Below are 18,258 nucleotides of genomic sequence, written 5' to 3'. Positions count from 1 at the left end.
GACGAAAACATACCCAGTAAAGATGTGTTCATTGGCGTAAAACGTAAACGATCAGCGCGATACTATCTTAGCGGTATAGGACCAGAAACTACTCAAACGGGAATTCTGAATTACGTTCAAAACAAAGGAGTCAAAGTAACGGACCTTAGATTATTCAGGCAGCGGAATGGTTCATACACTGCCAAGCTTAACATAGCTGCCGACCATGCGGTTATCATTGACCAGACCGATTTCTGGCCCGAAAGCGTCGTTTGTAGACCATGGCTAAGTAATAAAGAATGGCAGGAAAGAATGGACGACAAAGAAAAGCAAGAACGTAACAAATCTAGATGGAAAGTAAATAACAATATCTTTGCTGACAATCATAGAACAGGGAAATACTGACTGGTACGAAGACAAAGACTATTATGATTGTTACAATCGAGATTCTGAAAACTCATGGAGATATAATCCGCATCGCGACGACTATAACTAGATTGTTTGCTTGTTTCTACATCCAAAAATGTTATCAACAATCCCAGCAATGCTTTCCTTGATTATGGTGTTCTCGATTATGACATGGAACGTACGAGGTTTATTTTCCTCCAGCAAATGTGTCTCCGAACTGATACAAAACACGGACTGTGATGTCATTGCGATAACTGAACATAAACTATGCAAATACTCGCTGCAATACTTAGAAGCAATAAATTCCATGTACTATCCGATATACGCCAAACAACCAATAGAAACAACGGAAAATACCGGTGTGGCTCTTCTTGTTAAAAAGTCCTTGAAATTCAGCATTCGCCAACTAGACGAAATTATAAACAATCGTATAGTAGCTATCGAATTATATGGAGAGAACTATGTAAGACCGCTATATATATTTGGAGTATATATGCAAAGTAACAATGACCTCAATGCATACAAAGAAACGATGCAATACCTCCGCGATGCTTTAAACTTTTATGAACAGAGAGGAAAAGTCATTGTGGCTGGCGACTTCAACGCGCGCATCCTTGAAAATCCTAAATACCACGTGGCAAAACAGAAAGCGCTTGTACTAAATGACGTCATCAATGACACGTGTATGTGTGTAGTAAATAAACTATCCCTGTGCTCTGGAACAAAGTCCACGTTTAGACCGAGTAAAACAACGCTAGATTATATCATCACCGATCAATCTACCGTCGCAAATATCACAAATAGTTATATCATGAACAACGCAGAAATAGAACTAGCATCGGATCATCTACCAATCGTGACAAGCTTTGACTTTGGCATCGCGCATCACGAAACAAACATTCGAAATACCGATAGCCGCATCGCATGGCATAAAGCAAGTGTAGACAATCTGATTTCATACCAATTATTATTAACCGCAAAACTTGCGAAAATCCAGGATTTTGATGGAACTACGCAGTTTGGTTTAGATGCAGTTTATGAACAACTTGTGTTGTGTATGTCCCTGGCATCCGATAAAGCTATCCCTAAGTCAGCATTTAAACACTACTTGAAGCCATACTGTACAAAAGACCTTGAGAACGCGCATAATAATGCGTCTGAAGTGGATTAGAGAAAATAAACCACGGGGAATGGAATTTAAATCATACAAGAACTACAAAGAAGCTAAAAATAACTTCAGAAACATGCACACTGACGCTTATAATTCGTACATGACAAATATGAACAATGAACTCGATGAAACTGCTGATATGGATATCCGGCTCTTCTGGCGAACTATTCGCAAACGCAAAAACCAAACACCAGACCAATGCACACAACTGCTTTCGGGAAATACAGTTATCCGTGATCCTTCAGGAATCGCAGAAACTTTTGCTGATTTCTATGAGCATCTCTATGCTGATAATACGAACAACGACTATAACTCCACACTTCCGCATACAAATGTAGAGTTACTGGATACTCCATTCACATTCGAAGAACTGAATACGGCAATTCGACAACTCAAACTGCAAAAGGCTCCCGGCATAGATTCATTAACCAACGAACACATTAGATATGGTGGGAAAATGTTGATTGAAGCAATAACAACTCTTTTCAACAATATTCGCTCTACAGGTTATATTCCAAAAACATGGAAAAGAGGTCTAATAATTCCTGTATATAAAGGTGGAAAGAAGAAGAAAAACGATCCAAATAATTATAGACCGATATCGTTGCTTCCGATCTTATATAAACTGATGGAGAAAGTGATATACACGCGCGTAACGCGATGGATGGAAAATCAATCTATTTCGTTTCCTAATAAGCAACAGCAAGGATTCCAGAGAGGTCTAAGTTGTGTTACCGCGTCATTTAACCTACATGAAACTATATTCGAGAACTTGGAACAAAATAGTAAGGTGTTTGTAGCGTTATAAATAGCAGAATAACTGGTAATCTATTCCGTATACTCTGCAACTCGTACAAAGGAATCAGTAGTGCTGTTGTCACCAATCATGTTACATCAAGGTGGTTTCCCGTAAAAAGATCAGTCCGACAAGGAGGAGTTATCTCCACATTTTTGTATCTTATTCACATAAATGACCTTCTAGACGAGATAGAATCAACTGATGTCGGAGCCCGTGTCCTCTCAATCAAAAGCTGCAGCCCATGCTTGGCGGACGATATTGCCTTAATAGCCACAAGACCAAAGGCATTACAAACCCTTCTTGACGTAGCAAGTAACTACTCTGAAAAATGGAAATTCAAATTCAATTCGGACAAATGTTCTGTCCTTACTTTTGGAGGAAATTGTTGCATCTTCCAATGGCAAATCAGTAATTACCCACTACAAACATCGGAATCGGAAACCCATTTAGGTATACTAATATCATCAGATTTATAGTGTCAGCTACTATAAGAAAGTAATTTTACCATCAGTATTATATGGATGTGAAATGTGGACGAATATGACAAAACTCCATATACAAAAATTAGAGACCTTCCAACATTATGCTGTTTAATTGATCCTTAACCTACGAACATCGACAAGATCCGATATGTGTGAAAGTCTAGTCGGACTTCATCGAATTACTGCTGTAAAAGACAAAAGAAAATTGAACTTTCTACAATGTTTAATAAACTGCAAAGCAACTAGTATACCAAAACAAATATTCATCCGAAGACTATACAAATACATATAACGAACTCACGATAGACAAATAGGATTTATTCCTGATCTGATAGCTATACTGGAAAAATATAACCTCATCGAATTTATCAAAGATTACATTCATAGTGTGGAATTCCCATCTAAGTTAAACTGGAAATATATTGTAAGAGGTTCAATAGAAATTAGAGAAGATGAACAACTTACAAGTAGAATTAATGCTGATAGTGACTTCATGCGGTTTAAAGACATACACAATTCATATAGCAAACCATATGTTATGCTAAATACGCCGAATATTCATAATTCAACCAGACTGTATATATGTAAAATGTTGACGTGTGTGCCAAATGAACAGGGACAAATATGTAGAATTTGTGAGCGGCCCATGGTTGATACAATAAGACACTTCACCAATAATTGTACGTCTACTTTTCTTCTGAGAGACACATTCATGACTAAACTAATTGATTATTTTGGCGTCCAAACATATGTTGTTCTTGTCGGAAGACAAATTTCGTCAAGACCCTTTTAAGGGCAACCATGAAAAACTATATTTTGAAAATGAAACGATTCATCAAGAGTTCATATTAGACTGTGCATTTTACCTCCGAAAAGCTGCAAACGTATACTTCAATATTGATAACTAAATATATGTCCATGAAATAAGAGACATTGTAGTTACGACTACCAAAACAACATAATTTCTTTGTAAATACTATTATTATATACATGTACTCTCATTTTTGAGGAATAAAGAATGATGATGATGATGATGGTTCCAGGATTTCTTTTTTGTTTTCTTTCAGATAAAATGTCTTATTTGCAATTAGTTATTAAATCAAATAGGCGAAGTAAAGTTAAACACAAAAATGGACTCCTTTAACATTTGATATCGTCACTGTCGTTATATGGAGAGTTAATAAAACTACGTAAGATCTGATGTTTATCGCAATTCCATCCATACCATTCCGATTCTGTAAACTGCCCATTTAGATTATTCTGTGGCCCCTCAATGACAGTAATGACAAGATTTTCCAGGATGATGATTCAAGGTTAGCTGTACACGGTATGGTATTTGAAACATCAGACTTTTTCTGAGGTCATACTTATTCCAGGGGTCAAGGTCACAGGTTGTAAAAAACAAACACTGTTCGAGCTCATACAAATTCAACATTTGAATAAAATTATAATGTTGGAAGTTTCTGATACATAAGTGTCAGGCTTTAATAATTCACTTTAAAAATGTCAAAAACTGAAAAAGTAGGTCCTAGTGACCTTATTCTACGTCATGTCCATTTTGGTAGCGAATACTTTAAGAAAAGTGACCAAGAAACTTCCATGATACACCCTCCAGTAACTTTTCAATAGCAATCATGTAGTCGGATCATGATTTATATTTGGCAAGTTGCTGACCCTTCAGAGTCGATTGGCCATAATGGGTTACCTAGTGCATTGTCAGATTAAATCAAACTTCTCACTGAGACCATACGTCTGATTTTGATCGAACAAGGTAGCAATGATCATTGATGATGCTACAAACATATGCCTAGCAAGTTGGTTAAACCCGACCCCAGGGGCCTGAGTAACATTCAACTGACCGAATTTGGTAGCACTAATATTTTTTGATAGTTGAGATTATAATCTGTACCCAGCAACTTGGTCACTTCTCTGAGGGTTCAGAGGGATGCTGAGGCAAACAATGAATCTACAATGTAATTTGAGATTGGCGTTATAGAGTGCATTTTCATATCAATTCAACTTCATGATACTGCTTGGTCAATGTTTACAAAATTTGGTTGCAATTATACCCTGTAGATGGAATCAGATTATATACCCATCATATGGCTCACTAGACAGTTGTGGGGTTGGGATGGTGCGAGACTATGGTTGGCAGTGGTCACAATAAGGTCATAATTATAATGTTTTTTTTGTGTGCATTTTTGTGGCTTCAGTTTACACATAAATAGACGTATTTTGTCTTTATATAATCATATATCGGTGATTATAGAATCACGTCCTATATACACAGTATTTATGCTACCAAGTTTGGTCAGAACTAACGATATGATAGGTTGATCGAAGTTGAAAACGCAGTCATTGACCACTTAGCCAGAAATCAACTATAGACTTTTTTTTATCTTTGCATCCCCCACGCCCCCATATAGACATGACAATCTGTCGAGTATATCCCTCCGATTTTTACTTTTAAGTTTCGTCAGAATGAAACACAAGTGGCAAATAAGCTGAAGTGATGCTGAAAATGCACTCGTTGACTCGTTGGATTCGGGTGTAATGTTTACCAGTTGAGGAAAAAATGTTCTCTGGTGGCAAATGCTGTCACCATGTTTGATTAAAACCAGGCTTGTGGTCTCATGATCGAACTTATTGAATTCAAATTGGCTAGCCAACATGTCCCTTTAGGTCCCTAAAGGGTCAGCAACTTGCGAGATATAAATCATGACTTAAATGTGAGGCATGATTACTGTTGACTGGATCTTGAAAGTTTCACGGTAACTTTTGTAATGTACTTCCTAACAAAAGAGAGCAGACGTAAAATCAGGTCACCGTTTCAGTTTGTGATATTTTGTTAACCAGTTTTTCTTTTCTTTTTCATTTTTTTTTTAAAACCTGGCTCTTAATGAACAAAAACTTCCATAATTATCACTTTTAACCTGCAACATATTATGTTGGTCACTAAGGGAGTGCCGTATGATAGCTTTCCGTTGACTACGCGTACGTTGCTGACATAGTTATTGACTGACTGAGGGCATTTAAGAGTCATAACAATCAAACTGTAAATTCAATATACATAAATGTAGTCGATCGAAGTTTTCATGTATATATTCAATTAAATGTAATAAATGGAACTCTCGTCGTGGAATACGAGGACTATTTATACAGCGAAGACTAATAATTCTCGCCGATCCTCCGATCGGCCTGTCAATCTCGATTTGACGACCACAATCTTTAATGTACCGGACGGTATGCGACTGCTCTCTGCATGTGTCATTGCGTCTCGTAAGAGAACTGTGCGGGCTGCTACAGGGTCGGGGTTGGTCTCTCCGATGTATTCTGTCAAGGAGAAGTTCAATAACACAATAATCAAGACCTGTGGCATAACCCACTGCATTGTGATGGTAGGCTTGAAATCGTGTCCCTTTAGTATCGGCTCATTTTGTCTTCCACTTAGGCAGGCCTCAAAGTATAGACCCGCTGCTCCGTTTCTACACCTTCCTTGTGTTCTTGGCCGGGTTTTCCCTGACATTTTTCGTCATATGACCGTATCTGTTCCAAGTATGTAAAATCTGAAACAAGCAAACATTTGTTTGCATTATATTTTGACGTATTCCAGACACCAATCTGTTCAAATCCTGACTACGCAATCGGTTCAGTTGTATCACTAAACATAAAAAGACAAGATGTTCTTGATCACAAATTTTCTGAATCACTGGGTCGTAAATTCGGATGAAATTCTGTAGATAACTGGGGTTTTGAGATGTCCCACGGTATGTGATATATCTATATATCTGCATGTACATGCCAAGCTCAATTTTATTTGGACTTATTCTATTTGAACAGATACAATGTATAAACGTAAAACTTTAAAATGAAATGCTGTTTATATTTAGCACTATCCTATCACTATCAATGTTTGTATCACAATTCTGTTTATTCCCAGACGTGAAGACTAACGTCATCTAATTAAAGGCCCGGGTTGACCTTTAAGAAATTGGTACATCTTACTCTCTGCTTGTCGACCCGAGTAAAAGTTACTGTTAAAGGAAGCTTAGATTGTTGTCAGTGTGTGGCCGGGTGGAAAGTCACACTACATAGTCCAGGCATATAGCGTGTGCCTGAATCATGTTGCTTGACGCATGGCCCATTATAAGTTATCCATCTATGGCCGAGAAAAACCTCAATCTAATACTATATAAAACAATATCTTAAAACATGCTCTAAGCAAAGGAAATTATTTCAAAACTTTATAATAAATTATAGAAAATGTTAATTACATAATCAAAAAGTTATGATACAGAAATCGTGTGGAATGAAACATACATAGCATTGGTCACGTATCATGGTAAAGTCAATGCATTCTATAATCAAAATGTATAACAGTAACGATCATGATGTTGCTTTCAATATTCCCTCTTTGGTTGTTGAACTCGCCAACAGGATGATATTTCACTTCACAAGACAGTTATGTCCGCAAGGAAAATGCTGGTTTCTAATGTCTGTTGTCGATCGATGAGTCAATATTTTCTAGGGGTGCTAGCAATCTACTTTACTCCCAAACAATATCCTTAAGATATACCAAAAGTTATTTCATTATATAGTTCAATTCCCATCATGTCTTCTACAGCCACTAAACTGCCTGGGGATGTGGGAATATGAGGTAAACAGCGCTATAAAGACAGTCTTCGTAATATAATTTGATTGTTCTAAACTCCATTTTACCAATTTTAAACCACTTATTACAAATGTGTTTATAAGTAGCAAAACAATATGAATAATCGTGAATATAACAAATTATTCGAACTGATCAAACCTAAATCAATGTTATTATAACCTTGGCTTTGGGCGTCGAGACGAGATAGGGAGTCAGAAAATAACTCATCTACTGAAACGCGAGGAGCAACTTCAGTGCATATATCAAGCGCAAGATTATACAAGGAAGATTATGGCAGATAGTAAGATTCATATTCCATCATGACCTATGGTCAGAATTAAGAAAAGCATCCAGAGTGCGAGCGGCATGCGTGTGGTCAGTGTATTTTGTGGGTTAGTACGGTTATATAGCATCCTTGTGATAGCATGAAGCTGCATTTTGCGACCTTAAGAGCGTCACACTCCAATAGCACTGGGTGCGCTAACAAGCGTTACGAACATTGCAGTTCTGGCAACGGGTACAGAACTTACAATTCTTACACCCACACAGGAGAGTAAAAGGCTGTATCTTACTGTTTTGTTGTGGGAGGTGATTTTCAGGCATCTCTGTGGAATCGAGGGTGCCGATGTCTTCTGTGAACAGGACGATGGAGGGCTCAATAGCAAGACCTGCTGTCATCAGCTGGATGTTGCAGTGAATATGTTAGGAAGTATAACATTATGGAGTCTCGTGAAATAACAACAAGAGATCCCAGAGGGATCTTGGCGCCCACCATTGAATGATCTTTATAGGTTCCATGTCAGATTGATCTTTTCTCTACTTTTCCCTTCCTCTAAGTCTTACTAATCTGTGTAAATTCAGAAACAGCCCTCTAGTACTTTTCAAACAAGGGGAACCTCTATAAAAAATTTAAGATTTAGCGATAATGGATTGGTCCCAAAATGCAACACCAGGGACCAAGGGGAACCTACATATGAAATTTGAGAAAGATCCCTTCAGTACCTTCTGTAAAATAGCGATAACAAACTTCAATTGTCAAAATACAAGATGGCTGCCTGTCGGGCAGGTTGTTTTCTGACCTGTCTCAAAATCCAATATGCATAACTAGGCACAGAGGGCAACCTACAAATGAAATTTCAGAAAGATCCCTTCAGCAATTTCTGATAAATAGCGATAACAATCTTCAATTGTCAAAATCCAAGATGGTTGCCTGTCGGCCATGTTGTTTTCCTATTGGTCCCAAGATGCAATATGCAGAACTACAGACCAAGGGGAACTTACAAAAATGTTTGAGAAAGATCCCTTCAGTACTTTCTGAAAAATAGCGATAACAAACTTCAAATGTCAAAATCCAAGATGGCTGCCTGTCGGGAAGGTTGTTTTCTGACCTGTCTCAAAATCCAATATGCATAACTAGGCACCAAGGGGAACCTACATATGAAATTTGAGAAAGATCCCTTCAGCACTTTCTTAGAAATAGCGATAACAAGTTTCAATTGTCAAAATCTAAGATGGCTGCCTGTCGGCCATGTTGTTTTATGATAAGTCTCAAAATGCAATATGAATAACTAGGCACCGAGGGGAACCTACATATGAAAATTTGAGAAAGATCCCTTCATTACTTTCCGAGAAATAGCGATAACAAACTTCAATTGTCAAAATCTAAGATGGCTGCCTGTCGGCCATGTTGTTTTCCGATAGGTCTCAAAATGTAATATGCACAACTAGGCACCAAGGGGAACCTATATATGAAATTTGAGAAAGATCCCTTCAGTACTTTCTCAGAAATAGCGATAACAAACTTCAATTGTCAAAATCCAAGATGGCCGCCTGTTGGCCATGTTGTTTTCCGATAATTCTCAAAATGCAATATGCATAACTAGGCACCAAGGGGAACCTACATATAAAATTTGAGAAAGATCCCTTCAGTACTTTCTCAGAAATAGCGATAACAAACTTCAATTATCAAAATCCAAGATGGCTGCCTGCCGGCCATGTTGTTTTCCGATTGGTCTCAAAATGCAATATGCATAACTAGGCACCAAGGGGAGCCTACATATGAAATTTGAGAAAGATCCCTTTAGTACTTTCTCAGAAATAGCGATAACAAACTTCAATTGTCAAAATCCAAGATGGCTGCCTGTCGGCCATGTTGTTTTCCGATTTGTCTCAAAATGCAATATGCATAACTAGGCACCAAGGGGAACCTACATATGAAATTTGAGAAAGATCCCTTCAGTACTTTCTCAGAAATAGCGATAACAAACTTCAATTATCAAAATCCAAGATGGCTGCCTGTCGGCCATGTTGTTTTCCGATTGGTCTCAAAATGCAATATGCATAACTAGGCACCAAGGGGAGCCTACATATGAAATTTGAGAAAGATCCCTTCAGTACTTTCTCAGAAATAGCGATAACAAACTTCAATTATCAAAATCCAAGATGGCTGCCTGCCGGCCATGTTGTTTTCCGATTGGTCTCAAAATGCAATATGCATAACTAGGCACCAAGGGGAGCCTACATATGAAATTTGAGAAAGATCCCTTTAGTACTTTCTCAGAAATAGCGATAACAAACTTCAATTGTCAAAATCCAAGATGGCTGCCTGTCGGCCATGTTGTTTTCCGATTTGTCCCAAAATGCAATATGCATAACTAGGCACCAAGGGGAACCTACATATGAAATTTGAGAAGGATCCCTTCAGTACTTTCTCAGAAATAGCGATAACAAACTTCAATTATCAAAATCCAAGATGGCTGCCTGTCGGCCATGTTGTTTTCCGATTGGTCTCAAAATGCAATATGCATAACTAGGCACCAAGGGGAGCCTACATATGAAATTTGAGAAAGATCCCTTCAGTACTTTCTCAGAAATAGCGATAACAAACTTCAATTGTCAAAATCAAAGATGGCTGCCTGTCGGCCATGTTGTTTTCCGATTGGTCTCAAAATGCAATATGCATAACTAGGCACCAAGGGGAACCCACATATGAAATTTGAGAAAGATCCCGTCAGTACTTTCTGAGGATTAGCGATAACAAGAATTGTTTACGGACGGACGGAGGGACGGACCACGGACCACGGACGCAGGGCGATTTGAATAGCCCACCATCTGATGATGGTGGGCTAAAAACATATATTTAAAACATCTGAAAATATATGTGGTCGTGCGATGGCATATATGTCAGCTGGCATGGTTCGAGAAAGAATTCATTGATAGAGGTTGGGTTTCCAGCAATGTTAATTTCCCATAGGGGTCGGCACACTTATATAATTATAGAAACCACTCACTGATACATTGCTTTATGCCGTCAAAGTTGGTACCCTTAAAATTGGCTATACAATTAACCCAAATTAACCGATGATGCACTTGCCTAATTGACTAATTACGTAACCTAATTATCAAACTAAGAACGCAGTTGTTGTCACAAAACTGATAAAAATTAAATATTCATTTCAACGAAATAGGAAAGTTTGAACCATAAACTACTTACAAATACCAAAACAGTAAGTATACCGCCGATAATATATATTTTTTCAGCATTTTATGCGGGAAAAAAAACCTCATTTTTTTGTGAACAAATGACATTTTGAATGTCTTCCATATTCAGTCCACTGCAGTTGCATGTATGCTGCAATTTCTTAAGCACTAACAAAATGTGGCCAAAACAGAAAAAAAAAACAACAAAAACCCACAGAAATCAAGAGCAGGGGAAAAAGACAGAGAGAGAGAGAGAGAAAAAAAATCGATATTTGTGTAATATGCCATTTGAATCCATTCGATGATACGAATTGTTATTGTGATTAATATGTTAGATTTCATCTACCATTCGCAGGGGCATGTCTAGTTTTATATTAAAAAAATATGGTCAGAAATACCTATATCTATTGAATATATTAGGTATTTCTGACTATTTTAAAAAATATAAAACTAGACATACCCCTGTGATCCATTCTCTGCCTTGTGGCACATACACATGTACAAACATGCATAAGGGATTCATAGAGCTTTTCCAGTTCTCCGGGTCTATGTCTGCTGCCGTTTCGTTCCACGATCTTCAACCTACAGTACGTCTTCTTTCTTTCTCCGTCGTTTACCTCAATGTTGTCTCTTTTCCCTTCTGGGGCCCCATGTCATATCCACATTGCAGTCATTCTTATCTTGCCTCATTTTCCATTGGCGGCACTACTGTACATGTATCCCCTTGCTGCTTCTTTCTGATAGTTCCTTCTCATATGATCATATACTTATATAAGAGTAGGTTAAGTTTACTCATTCGAACAAAATTTAGCTCTTTATCCATCATGAGCCTGTTGGCTAATGAGAAAAAGTGTCTTAAGATTTTAACATCGTTCCACCTTCTATGACCTCGAAATTTGGTGGAGGTTATTAATCTTAGCACGCTACTGCCCGAAATCAAATGTGATTTGAAAGTAGGTCAATGCATACTTGAAACCAGAGAAAATCAGTCATTAATTCATATGAGAAAACTTGATTGCACTCCATCTTATTTACCTACTGACCAACGATTTGCATCCTAGACCTTCGAATTATTGAACATGAGAAAATTGTCAAATGAGTTTTTAACTATTTGACCTCTGTGACCTTGAAAACATGTAAAGGCCAACTATAGGTATATATATGCACACACTTTATTGTGCTCAACCCTAGAAACTCGCTGGCAAAATGCATGTACATTTGTATAAGGCATCTGGTTCTTCTGTAACTTGAGAGGAAGATTCTGGATTTTTGTTTTTTCTCCCATCTGACTTCGAAAATTGGCCAAGGTCATAGGTGTTGGGAAACTTAATAACACTTCGTAGCAGGTACATATATACCTAGTGTACATGTACAACTTGAGAAGACTATCTAAGGGATGTTTCCCTATCTGACTCCTGTGACCTTGAAAAATGGTCACGTTCAACCACTTATGAATGCTTTATTGCACTCTGTACTCAAGACTGACCGGCATAAGCCCGAGTCTTCTTGAACTTAAGAGATCTTTTTTTTTTTTTTTAAATATTTGAAAATGGGTCAAGGTCATGGAAGTGAGTAAACTTCATAGCACTTCAGAGCAGGTACATTTATACCTAGTGGACAAAGTTGAGTATGATTGGATGAAAATCCACTCCTGACTTGACAGACCCTCATCTTAGTTTGCTATTGGTCCTATATCATAATCCTATATCTGTTGTTAGAATGCTGGATGACCACCAGAAGAACATCTCGGGGGATTAAATATAAACTCACTTGCCCTGAGCTAACAATCAATTTGATGGTCATTAAATATTTCAGGATTACTGATTTACTAATGCTGGAACTTCCCCATACAATTATCAAAACAAAAATGTTTCCGTTGATACCAAATAATGGGAAATTTGCATCTTTATTCCATTTAAAACATTGAATTCAGGCTTTAATACTAAACACTGATACCTATGTAACAAACACTAACAAAACAAATCAGAAATTATCATTTTATTGAAGACATGTGCACGCGTACGTTTGTCCATACAAACAATCAAACACCAGTTACACTTGTTCATATCATGTTTAACCACAGGTTGGACATTTTGATATGTCCTTATAAAGCAATACATGTACAAGCCAATATGGGCCTCAAGGTCACCTGAGTTCAGATTTTGTTTTTCATTGTGTCCTCCCATAGAAATAATCTCACAATTCAACACATGTATTCTTATTTCACAACTGCTATCCGTCAAAAAATGAAGAAAAAAAAAACATTTACATGTATCTTCTATTCAGTACATATATAAGACTGATTAAAGGTTGAAGAACACATCAATGAAAAATATTGAATTTTGAATTTTAGCTGGTCAAGAACCCTTGAAATGGCATCATTTTTAATGAGGAAAGAGGTCACAGTCACAGTGGCATTTTTTTAAGTGTCATAATAATTTACCAACTTTGAAAGCAAAAGGAATTTGCTAAAATCCTCAGAGCCTTCTTTACTGGGTAGAGGAGAGTATCTATAGGTAACTCGTGTCACAGGTATCGGTAACGGTTGGCCAATGATTGATCCCAAGGATATTTTTTAATTGTTTCATAAGTTTCTGAAAAGTCAAAAAACTACTTTTCGATTACAATGTATGATAAAACACAAAAAGCAACAATGTATGATAATTTGTCTCTGATGGCCTATATGATGACCTAATAAAATGTTACAATTGTTATCTATCATGTTACTGAATACATATATATGAACCACGGATTTTATAAGGTAGCTAGCACTTTTTCAATCATTAATAATTATTATATCATTAATACAATTGCAGTTAAACAGATACAAATGCAGTGATTACAATTCCAGTACCTAGTCGGTTTATTTTATATAACAGCTAGGGTTGTATCAAAATTTTAAAACCTTAACCGGGATCTCAAAAATCTGTCTGCATGTAATCTACATGTACACGTACAATGTAAATACCAGACAACAAAGATTCTGCAAGAATTTCAGTATCACCATCAGTAAATTAAATATATTCAAAAAAAGGATTTAGAAAATGTTATGTATGTGGTCACTCTCCAGCCATGCTGCATCCTGTTTCAACCTATCGTCATCTTTTGTGACCTTGAGAAATCTAGCTCCACTGGCGACAGCAAGGAGTAGTAGGAGAAGACAGAGGACAAAGATCATCCTGTTGCCATGTTGAAAAACATCCTCATGTAATAACATCAATATCACACAAGCAATAAGGTTTATGGGTACACGGAACCAGTTAATCACACCCCAGCGATGGGTATCTGGAATAATTCGACTCCGGAGATGTCCCATTGCTGGAAAATATATTCCTACTGCAACCTCAAATAAAGTTAGAGCCGAGAAAGAGAGCGATACATCCCTTTTCTCTGGATGAGTGGATATAATAAGTAATATGTTAGCTATCACTGCCATTACTATTGATACCATGAGTAACACAGAAGGCTGGAAACGTCTGGATGTTGACACAATGTTGAAAAATCCTTGCCCTACCAAAATGCTTGCCATGAAACTTGAAAACACTATTCCAAGAGAAGGATTACCAGTTTGTAGGATTGGGGTCCACAGAAAAATCACAATATAAATTACACTTTCAAACAGCGCTTCGATACCTCCAAGCATAAAGATTTCTTCCTTTGTCACAATCATCTTAAATCCTTCGCCACATAATTTCTTAAATTTTATCTTATTGACACTATAGTTTTCTGTCCAGTGTGTCGATACCATTATACCAGAGAAAATAAGGAATGGAATGGCAAGCATGTAGGGTGCGACTGGGCCTAGCCCAAGTCCTTCTGACATCAAGTTAGAAGACACACCAGCAAGTACTGCCAAAACACCATTCCATGTAGAGGCTTTAGCAAAGGTCACAGAAATCCATTCTTTTGGGAAGTCATGTGTCTCTAAATGTTCATGAATGTACCATGCTTCAAATGCAGAAAATAACACAGATGTAGCAATGCCTCCTATAATTCTTCCTATAAGTAAAATACCATAACTTGTGGATAGTTTCATCAAACAAGACACAGAGTACAGGACAGTGAACAGCAAACAAAGTTTTTTACGACCAAATTGATCTGCAGCGATTGGCGTCCATGTTCCGAGAATAATAGTTGAAGCGAATCCTACAGCATATAGAGTGGCTATCTGTGCCTCTTGGTATCCATAATATGAGTACAGTTTATAAAGGTAAGGACCCTGTAACCAATCAGCAAACACAGCCATTAGGTATGCAGCAAAGTATCCTCGTTGGAATTTCAGGAACTGTGGATTGTTCCCCTCCGAGAAATCTTTTCTCCTTTGATAAGCCAAAAACTGAAACCCTCCACACAGGCACAGCATTACAAAGAACGTGATGTAGGTTATAGCAATCATCTTTAGTTCTAGTTATCTCCCCTTTCTTAGATCTTTCAAAACTGTTGACTCAGTAGGAATATTTCTTGTCTTTTGACCATGCTAACCTTAAAACAATATCAAAAACAACCAATTAGTACATAATTATTAATAGTTTACTAAAATACAGTGAAACAATGCTATTTTCATTACTGTGATATCAAATATAATGTTTTTCACAACTTCTCTGACATAATAGAAATCTGCCTCATAATTATAATATCACAAACCAGTGTCTGAAATAGCATTTTATAGCAATCTTCTTTTTATCTTTAAATCAAGAATCTTCAAAGGCTATATGTATACAGGTTGATTGCGAAATTGTATTGGACTGTATGTTTTAACACTTATTTTTTCATAGTGTATGAATTCCCTGATGTCAATGCTCATATATTGTCAGATTTCTGATGCCTCATATTCTGAATAACATTTACAGTTCAAACACTGAGGAGTCTGTGATATCAATAAGAATTAAAAGATAAGAATTTTATATAATAGGTTATAAATCCCTATAAAAACTAAAAAAAACAGAAACATTGGACAGTAATCCATTTCACTGCCATTTTTTTTTTGAAAAAAAAAATTATACTGGGGTGCAGTAAACCATTCATAACTGTGGATATACGGAACAGTCTGGTATCAGAGGTTGTAATGTCACAAACAGTCAGAAGTGAACATACATGTATATAGTATACATTTTGTATACATGTACGCGCATTTGAACATAGCCTTGATTGCCATTGTAAGAACTCACTTAATCATAACCACAGGGAACTCATCCAAGACCAACACATAGCTAGAGTTGCAATGGACATCAAAATCTTACCAAAAAGTTGAAAAAAAAATATATACATTGCTATTGCTTTGTATATACCAACATTTGTATTTGCATGAGCTACACTTTCAATTCACAATGTTGATATAATCAATTTATTCTCTAAGCCTTTGTGCAACTATATATAATAAACTCGTACAAATCAGTTTAAACCAGCTAAATGTACTATTGTAACTTTACATTACAGCCGACAGCAGAGGATTTATTTTTTCAATTTCCTATATAGGCCTACAGCTAGTCAGAATAAAATCTGTGTAGCTGTATATTTAATATTATCCTCTGATCTACACTCTGTTAGTATTCAGGGATCCATTTCACTCCTGGTGCTTTTAGAGCAGAGACATAGACTCACCCGACCAGTGCTCGAACACAAAACATAGTTTTTTGTTGTTTTATTTTCAATACTTATTGAAAAGTTAAAGTTTAGTTGTAATAATACAGGACAGACTTACCGTTAGTAATTTCAAGCCTATCGCCATGACTTTTGCACGTTGGTTTATTTTTGGCAGCAGGTCACATGACACCTGTGCAATGGCGGGTGTTTACGTAAGTACAGACCAGTGCTCGAACACCCCTATAAAACTTTTGTTTTCAGTTTTTTTTTTGGTAAAGTCGGTTATATTGTAATGTACATATACATATATACATCCTTTCTTTAAAAAATATTGTTCAGATTATCAAACATCCCGTGAGATAAATATAGATCGGAACACAGCGGAAGCTGACATTTTGAACCAGTACCCATGTCTTCCGATTCAGATCATTGTAGCGTTAACGAGTAAAGACCTATTATTTTTTGCTAGAAATGCCAAAACTTATTCCTCTTGTCTACATCTGTTACGCAGCCATTGGTACTCGTCGACAATCAAGCTAAGGTCAACCTCTGTTTGGACAGGTGACGGTAGACAATCGTAGTGGTACCTGCTGTCACACCTGTCGCACCCAACCCAGAATCTGTCTTCGTCCGTCATTTTGATATTTTTTTCAAAACTGTGTCAGATCTACATTGGAATCATTACTTTACTTTTGAATTATATATTTTACTATAATTCTTTCAAAATACAGATTTTTCCATGAATGCTAACCTTTCCGGAAACGATGTTTGTTTGATGATATTTGATTGTACACTATATGATGACCATTGTCGTCTGCTCAAATTTTGATTATCGCCCTTGATAGAGAGCTATCGCTACCGGGGGTAAGAAAGTGCTGTTACACCCCATAATAATCATGTGGAAAGAACGGACGGAAAGTACGATTTAGGAAAGGAGAAGCAAAAATAAACAAAGTGTTCGAGCACTGGTCAGTATAGTCTATATATGTCTCTGTTTTAGAGTAAGCATTTAATTACAGTGTGAATAACAATTTTATTACTTTAGTGGTTTTTTTTTATGAAATTTATAGATTTAGGTGCCAGCACATGCGTCTGCATCTGGTTAATATTTACTACTGTACTCTACTAGAAAAGCATATTAACCCCTACTTTATCAACCCTTGTTGATAGAGTTAAAGTTTTAAAGGTTGATTAGCATGAGTTATGGGCTAGGCCACTGGCTAATAATTTTTTTTCTATGAAAACTGCAGGCAGCTGTCACGACTGTTGAATCCACAGGTACTTGGAGTAAGAAATTATATATTGTATATATATACTATATACATACAATATATACTTTCTTACCCCAAGTACCTGTGCCTGTGGTTGGATCCAGTGGCTGGATTGAGCGACGTGGTTTTCAATACAGAATGTTTTATTTTTTGACGACAGTTGATTCTAAAATAATATGCCGTACACGACAACGATTTTAAACAGTCGATAGTTTCTAATGTTACCTTTTGAGCATGCTGTAGTATCAAACTATCACTGACAATTTCAGTAAGGACCAAACAGCCAAAGGAAGTTGTGGTTGGTGACATGTCACATATTAACTCTCTAACCCAAAACGACGTCCGCACAGAATACGCAACAGAGCTAAAATAACTAAAGTACACAACAGTGTTTACATTATGAATTATCAAAAAATCACGAATTTATTCATTGC

The 18,258-nt window shown here is 36.8% G+C and overlaps 1 protein-coding gene across 1 annotated transcript; it reads right to left on the bottom strand.

The window, feature by feature from the left end:
* Window positions 1-12,953: 12,953 nt before the first annotated feature.
* On the bottom strand, window positions 12,954-18,156 carry LOC117335377 (molybdate-anion transporter-like). The gene is made up of 2 exons (XM_033895336.1): window positions 18,050-18,156; window positions 12,954-15,452 (listed from the first exon to the last, which is right to left on the bottom strand). The coding sequence occupies exon 2, from the start codon at window positions 15,364-15,366 to the stop codon at window positions 14,008-14,010; it is 1,359 nt and encodes a 452-aa protein (XP_033751227.1). The 5' UTR covers window positions 15,367-15,452; window positions 18,050-18,156; the 3' UTR covers window positions 12,954-14,007.
* Between the last annotated feature and the right edge of the window lie 102 nt (window positions 18,157-18,258).

Source organism: Pecten maximus, chromosome 10 (genome assembly GCF_902652985.1).
Source record: "Pecten maximus chromosome 10, xPecMax1.1, whole genome shotgun sequence".
Classification (NCBI taxonomy): domain Eukaryota; kingdom Metazoa; phylum Mollusca; class Bivalvia; order Pectinida; family Pectinidae; genus Pecten; species Pecten maximus.
The sequence above is the reverse complement of the archived record's forward strand: the minus strand, read 5'-3'. Positions and strand labels throughout refer to the sequence as shown.

What these genes read in the sequence shown, in the direction of transcription:
- LOC117335377 (XM_033895336.1), bottom strand. Translation starts at nt 15,366, where the DNA reads ATGATTGCTATAACCTACATCACGTTCTTTGTAATGCTGTGCCTGTGT.